Here is a 16,358-nt window from a genome sequence, read left to right on the forward strand (position 1 = left end):
TTCTATTTATTCAGGTTTTGGTCAGTTTCAGGAGCTGCTCTTGAACTGGGGGTAAATGAGTGCAGTAGTTATTCTATAGCTATTCCTCTCCTCCCTCCCCTAGAACGAAGTCAGAGATAGGATGAGACTTACTCTTTGCCAAAATAAAAATATAATCTAGGAAAGCCAATTCAGCTGAGTTAACTGAATTCTGTCATGGCCTACTATCCCTAGTATGTCATACACCTTTGTCTACCATAATCCTGCAGTCTCTGCATGAATGGTGCTCTTAAGGCTCAGTCTCACTCTCTCATAAATGAATTTCTATGTGCTTTTATACATGTGAAAGCGTTAAGTTTTGCAGTTTTGGGCCTCAGTGTAAAACTGACTAGGTTCGTTTTTCTTAATTTTTTAAATTTCTGCTTTGACCAATTGTTTATCCTTTCCAAAATAAAGATTTTCCACCTAAGGTCCAATAGCATAGGCTCTGACTTAAAAACCTAGAACTGCAGGAACAATCACTAAGCAGGGGGAAAGCCTGATCTAAAAGGGAACAGAAAGTCTGTGGCCACATCACTGTTTTGGTGTTCTCACTCCACTGTCTAACACTTGCCCCCTATAGGGCGTATAGGAGTTACCTGATTTTTAGCAAAATCTGTAAGACATGGGGCAGAGGGTGTTTTCAAGCAAGCATCTGAAGCAGAGGTTTAGTACTGTGCAATTACCTTCCCTCAGGGCAGAAGCTGTTCATATCTTAACATGGCTAAAAGGGACTATTGCATGTGCCTTTCTCTTTGGAGTAGCAGGTTAGGAAATGTTTTTTCCCTTCCTCTACACACTGTAGGCTTGCCTACATCCTGGCCCTGGTCCCAGCTATTACTCATTTCCCAAGAGAGAAGGGGTATGTTATGCCTGAAAGATGATAGCCTGAATAAAGTTGGACCCCCTTGCACTGAATCTTGCAGCTGACTGCCCTTTATTAACCCAGCATTTGTCTTGGGAAGTCCTGGTAAGGTCATCAGTCTGGACAGTCACTAAACACAGACCTTGAGCAGAATCGTTTTTCAGGCCAGGAAGGGAAACTGAATTGTGTACTGAAGAGCTGAGCAGTGCAAGCAGAGGTTTGTATTAACCCTTATAGTATTGTAAGACTGAAATTTCTGTTGCTGCCTGCACTGATTTTTTTTTTCCATCCAGCTGGACTGATGGCAATTCAGGGGGAAAACATGAGTTCTAGCCTTTGCCAAACAGCCACATATATACTTAATGTCTGGCAGTTGCCTCTGTGTGCACAGACATACTCACCTGTTCAGATGATTAAAGAAGAGTGTGAGTTTTTCCATGTCCACACCGTAGCAAGTACAGGGCATCTCTACATAATCTGCCTGATACCATCACTCAAGGCCGTCCCTTTGACTTCTTAGATGACTTATAATGGGAAAATTTAAATCAGAAAGAAGGACAGTACAGACAACTTGTTTTCTCTGCACAAATTGAGAGCAGTACAGAAGGAATTTTATTGTCTAAGTGTCAAAGGAAGCAGGAAGAAGTATCAACATGAGGGCCATGGAAGTGCAGTAAGAACTAAACCTAAATAAAAATTCTGCGTTGGCTACATAAGAACACAGAACCACACTGATTAATTACAAAAAGACACACGTGATACTGTTCTTAAAGAAAGAAAATTTCCATTTCTTAGTTCTGAGCTGTACCAGTGATAAGGATGTAAATGGGTTTGGAGCACCCTATCAATGCTAGAGTAGAATACTGATGTGCATGGAAGGGGACCAGTCTGGTCCCACTAGCACCATCTCAACCCTGACCTGGAGGGAACTCTGCTCTGCAGAGATTATGGGGGATTCAGTAGCTTTCTGGGCCTAGGCTGAGTTGCTCTTGAGCAGGCAGGGCCAGGCACCACTGAAGGAGTGGTTGTGATACAAGTAAACACTCGCTCAGAAAACAGACAAAAATATTAAATTCCCTAAGGAGTTCAGCTTGGCTGTAGAGGGGCCATCTCCACCTTGCTCTGGGGTAGAGCAAACATCAAGCCGGAATAGCACTTGCTTTGTTAGGTAAGATTATAAATCCATAATGCAGGTCTTAATGTTGTCAGGACAACAGCGCAAGGCCACCAGAATATGTGGTGTTATTTCAGCCAGTCTTGCACACATAGTACACATGGGACACAAGACACCTCCAGCTTATATCTAGTGTCTGATCATCAGACCATTTGAAATACTTCACTTAGAAGAAGCAAGTGGCTAAAGCAACCACCCGAAGTGATTAGCCACAGCCGTGAGTAAGGTCAAATCAATCTAATCCAGACTCTTGCCCTTTGGCAACAGGAGCATTCTTCTGTTCATTATGGTTTCTAAACTCTGAAATTTTAAGGACAGTCATGTTTCAGTCTATACAACACCACATATGAGCCTACCTTAAGGGGCAGGCACCTGATTAAGGCTTTCACCTGAAATACTTAAAAAGAATTCATCATGTTAAACAGATCTGATAACAGCAATACGGCTACTATATGAACAGAAACTATGTTTCAACCACAGTTCTGGAGTAATTTATTCTATGTACTGAGCCATAGAGTGGCACACAGGTAAAATAGTCAATTGAAAAAAACCACTCCACTCCCAGCTAAAACACTTGCTAACATACCTTAAGTTCCTAAAGACTCCTTTAGCTTATATAAGAATTAAAAAAAAAGGCTAGTGTGTCACAGATTGATGGACACCCAACCCTGCTCTTTAATATACGAAGTTTATATCAGTGACACTGTAGCAGAAAGTTTTGCTCACTAATCCATCCATCCATTAAAAAAATTGCAGTTGGCCAGGTACCAAGGTACCAGGGACTTGTGTCCATGAAAGTAAAAAGAGGAATTCCTATTTCAAGGTGTACATTACATTTAAAATAGTTTTGCAAATAATAGGTAATTAGTAAGTAATTCAGCATTTGTTGAAGTCTTTCAAAGCTCACCTAGACTTTACATACAATGTAGGCAGTGTCTATCCATTCCATAGTGTACGGACACAGTTCCCTTCCACAGAGTTCAAAGAACTTGTACTGCAGAACAGACATCAGGTGAGACCTACTGAAAAGTGAAATTTACACCACAGAGCTACATGAACAACCCTATAAATATTTAACATTAAATAGTTAATAGGACACCTCAAGATTAATCTTTCCTGTTCTGCAGGCACGAAGGAGTACGAGTTACAGTCTAGTTCCTTATTTTCATTCCTTCTCTGTAGCTCTAAAGACTGCAGGAGTGAAAAAGACTCTCATCACCAGCCTTTTTTTTCCTTAAGGTTAGAGGCAGACAGACCAGAAGTCAGAGCAAGTGGATGAGGGAAGAAGGAAGTAGAAGAGCTAAAGTCTGTCTTGCACTGTATCCTCAGTTTTCTTATGGCATAAAGCTGGATTGCACTAATCCTCTCTGTCATGGAAGGATGCTGTCTTGTTTGTTTGGAAAGAAGCAAAGCTTTGTATTGAAGTGATTCATCTTATTACAAAGATAGGGGGAGCAAGAGAAAGAAGGGTACGGTCCTTTTCCAGTTTCTTGCACCATCTGCTAAACTGGAGATACAGCAACACTAAAGAGCAGAAATTCTACCTCACAGAGAAACATAGTAGAAGGCTTGAAATAGTAACCCTAGAAGAGGGCACTTGTCTGCTCCAATGTCCATCTTTAGCAGTTACCAACATTAGATACATGCAAAGAATTAAATGCCTCCTAACATATATAATTGTGCAATTAAATTTGAAAGAGGATGTTCTTGTCTGGCTGCAGCTGAGGATTAAGAGACCTTGAATGCTACCTGTCATTCATTTCTTAAACATCCACTTCCTTTGGTTTTCTAAGCTATTGGCCTCAGTTACATCCTGCAGGAAAGCGCTTAATTACAAAGTCAAACAAAGCATTTTGTTTTAAGCCATTCTGCCCTGGTGATCTAACACTGCTGAGCATCCCTGTTGCCCTGCTCTCAAAAAAGCATCATTAACTTGCAGCTGACCCCTCACTTGCCTCATTTGTTTTGAATTCTTCCTCCCCCCACATTTCCCCTCCTTTCCACCTAAAAAGGCTCAAGTCTGTCCACCTATTGAATGTTCTCTGTATGAAGCTGCTAATTATTCTCAAGAGCTTTCCAGTTATTCTGAATTAACTGACCAATCAACTAACCAAAGTCATGGTGAGGGTGCATCCTAGTCATATTGTTTTTTTAATCCTGTATTTCATCCACTTTAATAAAACCTGACATTCAGTTTCCCTTGCTGAATGCTGCTTGTATTTATCATATGATTCACAGTGGCATCTGTCCTCTGGCAGTGGCATTTCAGTCCTCTGCATAACAAACATTATGCAAAGGCAGTTTGTGGCTTCCAAGTGGCCCATATTATTTACAGGTAACTGTGTTACCTTTACAACTAACATCATCGTTAGCATCCATACACTAAATGTTAATTTACAGCCACACAGAAATGAGCAGAGGACACATTCAAAGGGGTGCTTGGCTTGCTACTGCTGTTAATTTCAATTGTTGCACGTAGCTGGAGTGCAAGGGAATGGACAGGCGTTGCACCGCACTGTGGAAACTGGCATCTTATTCTGGATTAATCTTCTCTTGGCTCAGCAGCAAGTTCTGCCACCTTCTTGTGGTTTGTCCTCCTGGCTGTACAGCATAGCAAAAACCAGACTGTGGTGGTACAGACAGACCTTGCAAGTTACATCACAGTTAAAGATGTACAATTAGGAACCTGTAAGGCCTGAGTTAAGTTGCTTGTGGGTGGTGCTTCAAGGATTAACACTGCTTTAACTAGACAGAAGAGCTGATTAAGACGGGTTAAGAACCTGTTCTCTGCCACCGAAATAGCTCTGCTTATTTCAGGATGTGGCACAGCAATACTGCAACAAAAAGCTGGTAGAGCTAAACTCCTTTATGTTTCTAACAAGTTCACAGGAAAGAATAAGCCTGGTTCTAACAAAATTAAATATGCAATATTTCAGAAAGTTTAGCTCCTTGTCAGTGCTGTGATAAAACAAGACACTTTCTCTCAAGGACACTCCCGCTACCAAGCTCAGCTCTTGCATCCCCTAGATCCATTCATCTAAATCACTTCAAGACCATGCTGTTCTGACTTCTGGAAACCCCATTGTTCCCAGGCTCTAGGCCTCAAAGAGAGGTCTAACACTCCAGATTTCTGACAAGCATTACATTACTTAATCAGTACTACAACACTCCCCCAAAAGAAGTGTAGGAAGAGCCAAAGCTGTAAGTGGTAGCAAGGCCCAGGCCAGCCCTTTGGCAAAGGTTAGCATAAGTGGTGCTGTTACATATTGCAGTTATCCTAAGAGCCAGAACACAAGCACAGCTCTGGCACTGGGGTGGGGAAATGCCTTCAGGAGGCTCCAGGCTGAGATGTCAGGAAAGCAACTACAATTTCCTTGAGCAGGGCTCCTTGCAAACAGGTGTATGTAACTCTAGCCCTAATACTACAGGGAGGAAGGAGCAAGACCCTTGTGGAAAGGAAAAAATGCTTGTAAAACCTGTTCACATCATTACATTCTTTAACTTTTTACTCTTAAAACTCGTACCTCAGTGACTGAAGTGCCTGCCACAAGCCTTCACAGTAGCAGTTACTAGAAGTAATAGACAGAAGGCTGATGAAGAGATGACTCAAAGTTCAGGGTTCCCATCAGCCCCTGCCTACCCTGTCTCCATTGCTGGGACAACTGAGGTCTCTGTGCCTGTTTTCATATGGTAATGGCATAGGCATATCCTGACCCACTCAACCACAAAAGGACTTACAGCAACAGTTCACCAGCACTGCAGTGGGCAAAGAGGTTCATCATCCCACTGTCTACCCCCTCAGAGACAATGAAATGCTTTGAAATAGGCAGGACTAAACATACAAGATATGTTTTTGCTGGATAAGAGGACTTCATATGATCAATAAATCGGGCTGAGCAAATTCAGACCTGTCTCACATGAGAAATGATAAACAAAGTGTTCATAATGACAAAACCAGGAGTTTTTGCACACAATCGGGGCCATCCCATTCCAGCAGCACTTCTCCCTCAGCCCTGCAGGCCTTCCGTGGATTGAAGACTTCTGTGCAGACAGGGAAGAAGTACTATTGACAAGACGCTTCATCTATTTGCTGTAAAGGCAAAAAAGTTGATAGCAAGTCTGTTGACCCCACTCACTCCATGTTCTTCCTGAAGCAAATTCCCACCAACGTACAGAACCTTTTCTTTTTTTTTTCTTTTTTTTTTTTTTTAAAAATACTTAGTGAATTAAGATGGATACCTCTCCCAGAAACAGACAGGTGAATCCTCTGGGACCCATGGGATCCAGCTCTGGGACTGGCCCACTAGTAAGTACCTGGGAAAATCAGCACTCTTTTGCTCCCGTTCCCCTGTTTCCCCTTTGTCAGAATCACTGCAGGTGGATCCAGGTCCCAACTGTGACCAGCAAGAAGTCTATGGAGCTAGGCACGCAAGGCACAGCTCTCTTCACACCCGGATCTGGTACCCATTGAGGTCTGGCATGGCTTTGGAATCGGCAGGCTTCTTCTCACCAGACGGCCTGTGAGCAAAGAGGGTAACAACTCTTCAGAAACTGTTTTCAGTCAGGAGATGCTGCACATAGAGATGGCAGCAGAGGAGAAGGTACACAGGAAAGCTTTAGACTATTGAGGGCAGGATCTTCTGCAACATCCACTAATTCTCCCAACAACCTCAACAGAAGAGAATGCAAGTTAGGAAGAGTAGGAAGTCCACTCTGGAAGTCCACTCTGGAACCCCAGGTTAGTTTCAGGAAAACAATCTTACTGACAGCAGTGTAATTTTTGGATCTCTTTGAGGCACAGGTCTGTGAGACACCAGGGCTCAGACCCATGCATAAGGTTAAATGTCAGCTACCAAAAAATCACTGTTTGAGCTGCCTTCCTCCTCCCTGCCAAAACAAACAAATAAACAGAAAACCATCTGTCCCCTCAACTCCCTAAGCAATGATAAACTCACAAAGGCACAGACTAGGGAAGAATGCTACTGCAGGTCAGAGAAGTATTGCCTGTTCTAAAGAAACCCAGTAGGACATTAGAAGGATCCAAAACCAAATAACAAGGTGGAGACTGTGAGTAAAACAGAGGTGCTCTAAACAGGTCTCCTGCTCAGTAGCCCCACTCACCGTCGGTCCCCACGGCTGTTGCGTCGATGGGGGCTGGCCTGACCTCTTTGTGGGGAGGAGACATCTTTCTTCCTGTCCTTAGTGGGAGATGGTGGTCCAGTTCCTTTCCCAATCTGCCAGGAAAATTAAAGAGCAACATGAGCAGAAACCCAATATGAGTAATAACAGAAAACACAAAAACTAACAATGATTTATTACATGGGAATAAAAGACAAAAAGGCAAAGCAAGTGTATCAAAAATGCAAAAACCAGAAAAAAAAAAGTTACAGTGACAGCTAAGGCTCCAAGGACTGTAACAGTCCGAGCTAATCTCAACTGCAGCACTGCATGAGCATCTATTAGGGGACCAGCCTGTATACAAAGGGAAAGAGGCTACAGCTTCCAATTCACCCTCTACTCATCATTTAGGAGAGCTTCCTGTTGCTTCATTCCCCCAGAACACCAGCAGCCAAGCAAGACAGTGGATGCAGCAGCAAACTACTCCATCCTTGCCGCTTACCTTCAGCCTCATATCACGGGCATGTCTCTCAAGCTCTTTGCGAAAGTCTTCCCTGGTTAGCTTGTCTAGATCCAGGACGGAGCGCTTCCACTCAATCTGCTCCACACTGTGTGGGTCATGGGACACACAGTGGCCCAGCTTCACCTTTTTGAGCGTGTGCCAGCAGCGGCGATATGCCTCCTCGAAGTCAAAGATGAGTTCGCTCAGTGTGCGGAAGACAGGTGCTTTGTACATAAGCTCCTCACGTCGGCTGATGCCCAGTGCCCCATAGCGGCCTCCAAAGTTCACCCCCAGCACAATGTGTCGGAAGTAGTTCCCTGAGAAGTGGGTTTTGAAGCTGATGGGGAAACGGTCCAGTGTGGTCATGTTGTTGGTGAGGTAACTGACAGCAGCCACTATTCAGGAAACAACTGGTGATACCAGTTTCTTGACAAGATACTTCCTCCCTACTCCAGACCCTCCCAGCCTGCTCGGCAGACTCACTATTGATTCAGGCATCACACAGGCAGGATTTGTTCTCCAGACCCAGGGTCCAGCTCATTGCAGGCTGCCCTACTTTCATCTAGGTCACAGGGAAAACAGACTTGGCCTCTTCAAGGAGACAGTCAACAAAGGGAAGTTAATTTTGAGGTAGTTTTGTGATGCAGAAGTTGCAATGCTAGCACCTCAAGTTTACTGTATTCCATAGTTCCCAAACTGTTAACACTGCGGCATTATTCCTCAGTTTGTTTTAATCTGTTTCACTAGCTACTGTTTCACACACCTTTAGGACAAAAACTACCCTTCTGAACCATTCACTCACCACCTCTGCCCTTGCAGCTGGTTTTACCAATGTGCACGAAGAACCTATAGCCTGAGTGCCATAAACTAAACATGGAAGACAGCTAGGAAAGATGTACTTAAAGACAACATGTCCAGGACTAATAAAGGTATTGCCTAAGCTAATAAGTGACATATGCCATAATTGGAAGCCAGGGAGGATTCCTAACTTAATTGCTTGGATTTGGACTTTATCGGTAGAGTTTTGTGGCAGAACTGGGGAGGAAAAAAGGGAGGAATGTGGGGCTTGATGACAATATTATAAACAGCCTCAGAGCATCATAAGAGAGAGAGCAGAGGTGAAAACACAAGGATGGGCAGACACGCACAACTTCAAGAGGAAAGGATACATTCCCAGGATCACAGCTTCCAGGCATTTTATTGGCAGGGCCTCTTTGGTCATTTCTTTGGCCAGGTCCATCAGCCTGCAAAGTGGGATAAGGGAAAGACAAGGACAATTAGAGTGCTTGAGTTATGCAAGTATGGCCAGTTCAGCCTTTTTTCACTATACACGTAAGGTAAGGTAGGTTTCCAGGAGAGGGTGGCCAACTGACTACAGGGAACAGAACAAAATATCTTCTCTAGGAAGACATTAAATCTATACCAGGTCTCTGCCACACGCTTTTGCTGCTTACAAGGAACTCCCTTCAGTGAGTTACAGCAAAGCTGCCTACTAGGCCAACCTTTGTTCTCAGGGAGAACACAGTACATGGCTCAGCAAGTTCTGGATGGACACCAATGTGACCACAAGTAAAACCCTCAAAGGACCAAGACCCAGCAGTGTTAGGCTCACAAGGTTTAAGGACAACGAAGCCTACTTCTCTGGCATCAGCCCTAGTCTCTGTTCAACAAGTACCATGAAGGAGACGTTGCACTGATTACAAAACAAAGCATTTGGAATCTCATAAGTCTATGGACTAGACCAATAGTAAAAAGTCAGTCTTGGGAGACCCATAATACGCTGTTCAAGAGAGTCAATGAACATCAGGTGCTTATCTTGAGGAACTTATGGGGCACATCTCTTCCCAAAATCTGCAATGAGGAGAATTCCCATTTCTCATTCAAAGTATGAGCCACCAAAAGCTTAGTGAGCCTAGATTCTGCAAAGGCACTCGCATGAGCTATGAAGTTAGACTTGTAAAGATACTTGGCTTTTACAAAATTTGTTTAGAGCAGGACCTAATTTCAGAATCCATCAGAAGTTCATATAGTTACATTCCAATTAGAAGCAGGCAGAATCTGCACATCTTTGCAATACATTTTTGTGATTTTACTGGATTTACTGATTCATGACAAAAAACCCACTCTACTCTTGTTCTTGAGAAAAACGAGACACAGCTCTGCCCAGCTATGCCCCAGGCAACAGACAGTAAAGTCATCTAAAGTAGGATGGAGCTGCAGTACTGAAAACCCTGAGCGCCACTAGACCTTGGGCAGGGGATGGAGAAAAAGCAGTGCTTACAGCAGGGCTCCAACAACAAAGAAAGGATCAAATGCTGTAGAGGCTGCTGTAGACACTTACCCAGTCAGAGGTCTGCTCTTCTTAATCTCAAAGAATTGTGTCCCAGTGTGATTGTACCTGGAGGCAAGAAGTTAAGGGCTTGGCAGCTTGGAAAGTAGAATTTGAAGAAAACTTGTCTGAAGAACTTTCATGTTATTTACCACTCTCACAGCAAAGTCATGATTCCACAAGTATAATAGCAACGCAAGAAAATCCTCACCTTCCTCTCCTGCATTTCTCCCATTTATAGTCCCTCCTTACTTCCACTGTATTTCCTTCTTGTCAATTCTTCTCTTTCTCATACCCACACACAGGTTTCCACTCCATTTCCTGAAAGTCCATACTGACAGTACATACTCTGCTCATCTTTCCAGTTACCAGGGCAGAATAGAGTTTGACAAATCTCTTCCTGCTCTGATCTGCACAGAGCAATGAAACATTCATGGCACCAAATTCTAAGACTGACTGGGACCCAATCCAGAGCACAACCACCCTGGATGGTGTCAAAAGGTCTGCCTTCTTACCTTGAATTAGAGCTGAAGCCAGAGCTAGATCTGTATCTCATCAGTGAGATTAGACTGTGTTTCCACGGCACATACCTGGTCTCGAGCACAACAGGGACAGAGAAATTTCATTCCCAGAACACAGTCACACAGGCAGCTCTGCATATAAAGGAGTAGGATACCACAGATGCACAAAAGCAGGGTGGCTGACTGTCATTTAGACAGCTACAGAAAAGAGTGAGTGAGTACAATGACCTGAGAGGGTTTTCTCATTACCACAGCTCACCCATGTCTATCTGACACCTGGTTGTCAGGATCTCAGATACGTGTTTTTAACAAAATGCCACTGTAAAGGTGCTGACCTAGAAGAGTGGGTAGTGGGGAAAGGCCCTTGACAACATGCCCATTTATTACATGGAGTGAACAGAATCAAAAGGTAACTTAGGCGAAGAAGAAAAGAAACAGAGCAGCAAAACAAAAAAATATCCCAAGTCCAGCTTCCTGTTTTCAAGGAGCAAGTTTCAGTTCTCCTCCAGCTACAGCAGAAGGCACTTTTCTGTTCTTCAGAGGAAAAGAAAGTCCCCTTGGTCCCTTTTCTTGGGTTATCACAGCAGTGACTAAGGTAACAGCAAAGGATACTGAAGCTCCCTGATGTAGCGCTGTACAGCTTCCAGGCGCTCAGGGATGGGGGTGGACGGCTGGAACACAGGCACACTTGGTATGGGAATCTGAAATGAGGAGCAGAACATAAATCACTGCTTCCAAACCTCTCCAGCTTCCTGCTGAACTCAGTCACACACAGCTATAGGGAGCACGTTCCTCTGAAACCAGACCCTTTTTGCTGCCCAAAGTGACCACACCAGAAACATTCCTCTGTTTCCACACGGTAACTGGGAAGGGATTCAAAATGAAGCATTACTACACAGCTGCAAGAGAAACTATGTGAGAAGGTCCTGCATTTATGCAACATTGGAAGAATTAGAATTAACTGACAAGGCAAGATGCAAGACAGGAAAGCTATCACCTGAGGGATCTCATTTGAGTATTGAAACTAGAAGGCACAAAACAAAAATAAGAGGAGAAAGGCAGAAATGGAGAATGAGTTTCCCTAAAGCCACCAGAGGGTGGAACAGTCCTGTAAAAAAGGGTATGAAGGTCTTTCACTGCCTCCTGGCATCTCAGGTGAGTCAACACTTACTTGGACAGAGACTTGACAGCATGACCCCCTGCCCTGCACTGTCTGGTATTTCGTACTACATGGTCAGAGAATGACTTCTGGAAATTCACCATTTAGACTGCTGCCCCATTCTGAGGCCTCAGCCTTATGGGTCCAGTCAGATTTTCTTCACCATTTGCTCCAGGAAGGGTAACTTGCAGTCTTGTCAGCAGCTGAGAAAATGTGCCTAAGGAAAAAGTAAAGTCCTGCCCACAGGACAAATATAAAGGAGAAGACACAAATTTGGGATGACTGACAGACTTGGAGAAACAGCCCAGTATTTTCTCTCTAAGGATATTATTATCTCTCTGATACCAGACTGCATCTTTTCTCAGCAGTTTGGCTTTTAACATTTCAGTTCCTCCTCAGACTTCCTCCAGAGCTCAGCTATCCACAGCTATGAAAGAGTGAGTCAGAGCCAGTTCTTCCCTTGAGCCTTCCACTCTGCTGTGCACAACTGCCTCTGCTGTGCATGGTTTTGTAGCCAGTGCCACTGCTTAGTGCACCCTTTGTGTCTATTTCTGTGGCAACTCATTCCCATATACCTCATTCTGCCCTGGGTTGGCACAACTGACTGGTGAACCAGGTCAAGCACCTTAAGCAGCTGAAAACTGAGCCAGCAAGCATGGGTAGTTTTCAGTCAGATCAGCTCCTTGTCCTGGCTTGCCACATGGTTGCACTCTCCTTGTGCCCCCCCCCCCCGCCCCTATCCCCAGTACAAGGACCAGAGACCACTTAAATTTGAGAGACAGGCTGTTGCTGCCTCTCCTAATCAAGCAGAGGCACCAGCTGGCTCACTTGCAGAAGGCAGCACAGGAATGGTGGGAGCAGATGTGAAACTGAGTTTGTTCAACTGCAGCAGGAGCAGGGAAGGCTCCAGAGAGCAGCACAGGAATGAAGCCATCTCTAGAACCACACGAGCTGAGTCAGTTTGGATGCTGTGAGCTGACATACTGAGTCACAGGAAATAATTTCCAGGCAGAAACAATGAAGGAGGTAACAACCAAGGCAGGCGGACTATTTAACTTTGTTTCATTTCTTCTTCACGGAGACTTTCATGCTTTTGAGTGGAGACAGATAGATTGAGTACATGTTGACAGCACAGACTAATGATTGTGGGTAGTTACTCCTCCCTTACTACTATAGACCCCCAGATCTCCTTTTCCTCAAAGGACTGTGTAACACTGAGACAGTGCAATGGCAACCAGTTCAGCAGGGGACTAGTTAATGCAGAAGAGCCTCCTGCACCTCAAGTAATTAAACTGATGAAAGTACACTGTGCTCTCTCTCTCAGATCTGGGCCTGCAGCCCAGACTGGGCTACAGTTTCTTTTGCATCAGGTCTATAGCATTTTAATGGGGCAACAGAAGCAGGAGAGGAATAAGGTCCCTAATCTCTCTATCCCACACTGACAGGATGAGAGACCCTTACACTTTTTTCCTACCCAGCATCATCCACTGCACGTCTCAGAAGGGCTATAAATATTAGGTAATTTTCATAATCCTCCAGAAAGCAGAGAGGAATTTATTTGTAGCAGAAAATATAGGAAATCAGATCTATTTTGATTTCCCTTTGGTTATTCTGAAAGCTGGAGAGGGAGCTAGAAAGAGAGCCCAGATTTCGCGAAGTATATAACCTCTGCCAGACTTAGCAGACTGAATGAACGCATCCTTGCTTCCTCATCATTTGTGTGGAGGGGTTGCATCACCCCACTCCCAGATTCATGCACCCCAGTGGGCTGGCTATATGCATGGGATTGGGACCCTGCTGTTAGAAAGGGCATCCTGAGAACAACAGAGATTTTCATGTAGTTAGTGGGCCATGCTGTACATGAGAAAAGGCAGATGGGAGAAAGGCACAAAGCTCCACCCTTATCCATATCACAGAGGTGCTTTTTTGGCTAGCCTAGTTTAGCAACAGTTTCTTTTATGATACTTATGTGTATCCAAGCTCCTCCCTTACTCTTCCTTCTGCAAACAACAACACGGGAGCAATACCAATCTTGGTTGATAGTCTGAAAAAAAGAAAACATTTTTTTCCATTTCTCTCTGTATAAATACATTAGATGCAACTCTTCCTGGCTTTGCTCTCATAACCACCTCATTTAAAATCCATCATTTCTTAATGAGGCAAGCACACATCACTTTGTATTTCCAGTGTGCTCCCATTTTGATGGTACCAGCAGCTCCAAGCAAAGTAATACCCCACCGTGTTGCTGGAAAAAAGACAACCAAGGAGGGTGGCACTCTCAAGCCTAGCATGCATGGCCAATCAGCTATGTCCTGCCACTGTGGCACAACTCACCTGATGCCGACTCACCCCAAATCTACTGGAAGGATATGGAGATTAGAGGAGATCTCTGACTCTGGCTCACCCCAGTGAGAGATAAAGTCCCTGAAGCTCGTCAGTGAACATATTTATAAAGTCCGATCACAGTCTCCTGCAGTCATCATTTTAGAGTATTTTAGTTTACAGAGAATTTTTTTGAGAGTTACTTCCCCCAACACACAATGCTGGCTACCATTCAAGGCCAAAATTTTGGAGTAGGTGAATCACTGTCCCATTCCCAACACCTAAAAAGGACTATTCGCTCTCTAGCACATGGAAAGTACCCGGCTTTTCAAAGGAGCTAGCCTTGCAGAGTACACCCATTGCCCTAATTCTCATTCAGCCATTCAAAGAAATTTGATGGCATGGAGACAGGTGGTGATGAGCAGCCTTCAAAGATAAAAATACATCCCTAGAGTGGAGAAAGAGCTAGAGAAACAGAGCTCACCCATCTTTGTGATTTCCTGCATCCTAGTATCCTCTCAGCTGCATGCCTGGGGAGCTTGGGAATGGGATTTCAGATGGTGGAGCACTGAGTTTATAGATTTGTTTCCCAGAGGTGCTAGCAGATACAAAAAAAACCCCCCCAAACCTCAAAAACCAACAACCCCCAAAACAAAACAGCCTAATTTCACCCATTATTGCAAGAGCTCATTCCACTTGTGCCCTCTAACTGTAACCCTTTGGCACCAAGACTATAAAGTGAGAACAGTGGAAGTTCTTCACATAAGACCAAAACCAGAGGCAGCACTGTATTTCCCTCCCCTCATGCACTGTACTCCTGTTTGTTAACTTCTTTCTTCCATTTTACCCTCAGCTCTCCTGGCGAAATCAGCCCTTATGGTTACAAAATTAAGGAGTGTGTGTTCTGACTGAAACACGTTTTCAGTCTTTACCTAGGCTCAGACAAAGTCAGAGGAAAGGAAGGAAATCTGAAAAGGAAGGAAAAGTCTAGTGGGGTTAGAATAGAGACTGTAATCAGGACTCAGGATTTGTTCCGGTTGCTGCCACAGATGCCTATAACTCTTCACTGCACAAAGGATGTTGCATCACATGCTTCTCCAGAGTTCCTCATGGAAAGCAGTATGAATTGCCTGTGCACTGTATAATAGCATGTTCTTCCATACTTCAAATTACCTTCCCAAGAAACTAAGTTTTTGCTAAAAAACTCTGAGCCAAAAAAACTTTATAATTTCGTATCTGAATTTTCCCATTAGAGTGATGGGAATATTCTCATAACCAGTGGAGTGACACACTAAATGTTTGCAGTGCCTTTTGTTCACAGGATGCCAATGAAAGCGGGAGATTTTTCTCAGGCTAAGGTTCAACATAGATAGCAACAATTACAAGAATTCACATGCAAATGTTTCAGTATGGCACAAGGTTATGTGAAATGGTCAGCGGTTTCTCTTTTTGTACAATTCTCTACAGCAAGGCCAAGAACGTGCTTGGAAATCACATCTGACCCTACACCACTAATACGTTCTGCATCATTCGAGAACTCCTCTTAAAACTCCTAGCATCAAGAGTCTCTCTTTGACAGACACAGCTCTGTTCGAAAATGTCTTTTGGTGTGGGAGACTGTACTGAAATCGAATTTCTTCAGGTTCAAAAACTCACTTCTGCCTGTCTCACCCCCAAATATTTGGACTCTTCTCAATCTAATTCTCCTCATCTTTTCATCATTTATCCAGTCTTTCTGTTTAGCCATTGCCCATCTCCACCCCCAGGCTGCTCGCACAGCAGCCACCTGAAGTCTGTTTTCCAACAAGGCCGCAGAGGAAGGGGGTGCTGCTGGCGCACCAGATAAGGCAGAGCCCCGCAGACACTCTCCGGCGCTCCGAGTTAGAGCGTGGCTTTGCTTCCCGCAAGAGCACTCCGGGGGCCCTTTTGCCGAAGGACCGCTCCCGAGCTGGGGAGCCGGGTGCCAAAGGCGGGCAGGCGGACGCCCCCTCCCGTCCCGCCGTTTCCCCCCTTCCCTTCGCTCGCCCTGCGGCAGACGGTCCGCCCCGGCCGGAACCCCGCGCCGCACCAGCCCCGCACAGGGGGGGTCTCACCTTGGGCAGGTCGGCGGCGCCCCGGATCCTCTGCGCCACCCGCTCCCCCTCGGGGTGGATCCTGCCCACATGCCGCCACATCCGCTCCCAGGTGGGCTCGTCCACGGGCAGCCCGCCGCGGTTGACGAAGAAGGGGACGCCGCCGTCGCGGAGATCCTCCTCACCCTCCTCCTCCTGCTGCTCCTCGTCCCGCGGCGCCGCCGCCTCGCCGGACGGGGGCTGCCTGGCGGCGGCCGCGGCCCCACCGCCCCCCGGCA

At 45.0% G+C, this 16,358-nt stretch overlaps 1 protein-coding gene across 2 annotated transcripts; it reads right to left on the bottom strand.

The window, feature by feature from the left end:
- Positions 1–1,454: 1,454 nt before the first annotated feature.
- VASH1 (vasohibin 1) lies at positions 1,455–16,329 on the bottom strand. Of its 2 annotated transcripts, XR_003526709.1 has the most exons (8): positions 16,102–16,328; positions 11,140–11,228; positions 10,019–10,075; positions 8,847–8,921; positions 7,678–8,059; positions 7,179–7,291; positions 6,372–6,575; positions 1,455–6,147 (listed from the first exon to the last, which is right to left on the bottom strand). XR_003526709.1 is itself a non-coding variant. In XM_027637691.1 (7 exons), exons 1-7 carry the CDS (start codon positions 16,180–16,182, stop codon positions 6,503–6,505), a joined length of 870 nt encoding a protein of 289 aa, XP_027493492.1. In that variant the 5' UTR covers positions 16,183–16,329; the 3' UTR covers positions 1,455–6,502. The 2 variants fall into 2 exon arrangements, 1 of the variants encoding a protein (XP_027493492.1); XM_027637691.1 differs by having other exon boundaries at positions 1,455–6,575; positions 16,102–16,329.
- Positions 16,330–16,358: the final 29 nt, after the last annotated feature.

The sequence above is a fragment of the Corapipo altera genome, unplaced genomic scaffold (genome assembly GCF_003945725.1).
Source record: "Corapipo altera isolate COAL_440 unplaced genomic scaffold, ASM394572v1 23, whole genome shotgun sequence".
Classification (NCBI taxonomy): domain Eukaryota; kingdom Metazoa; phylum Chordata; class Aves; order Passeriformes; family Pipridae; genus Corapipo; species Corapipo altera.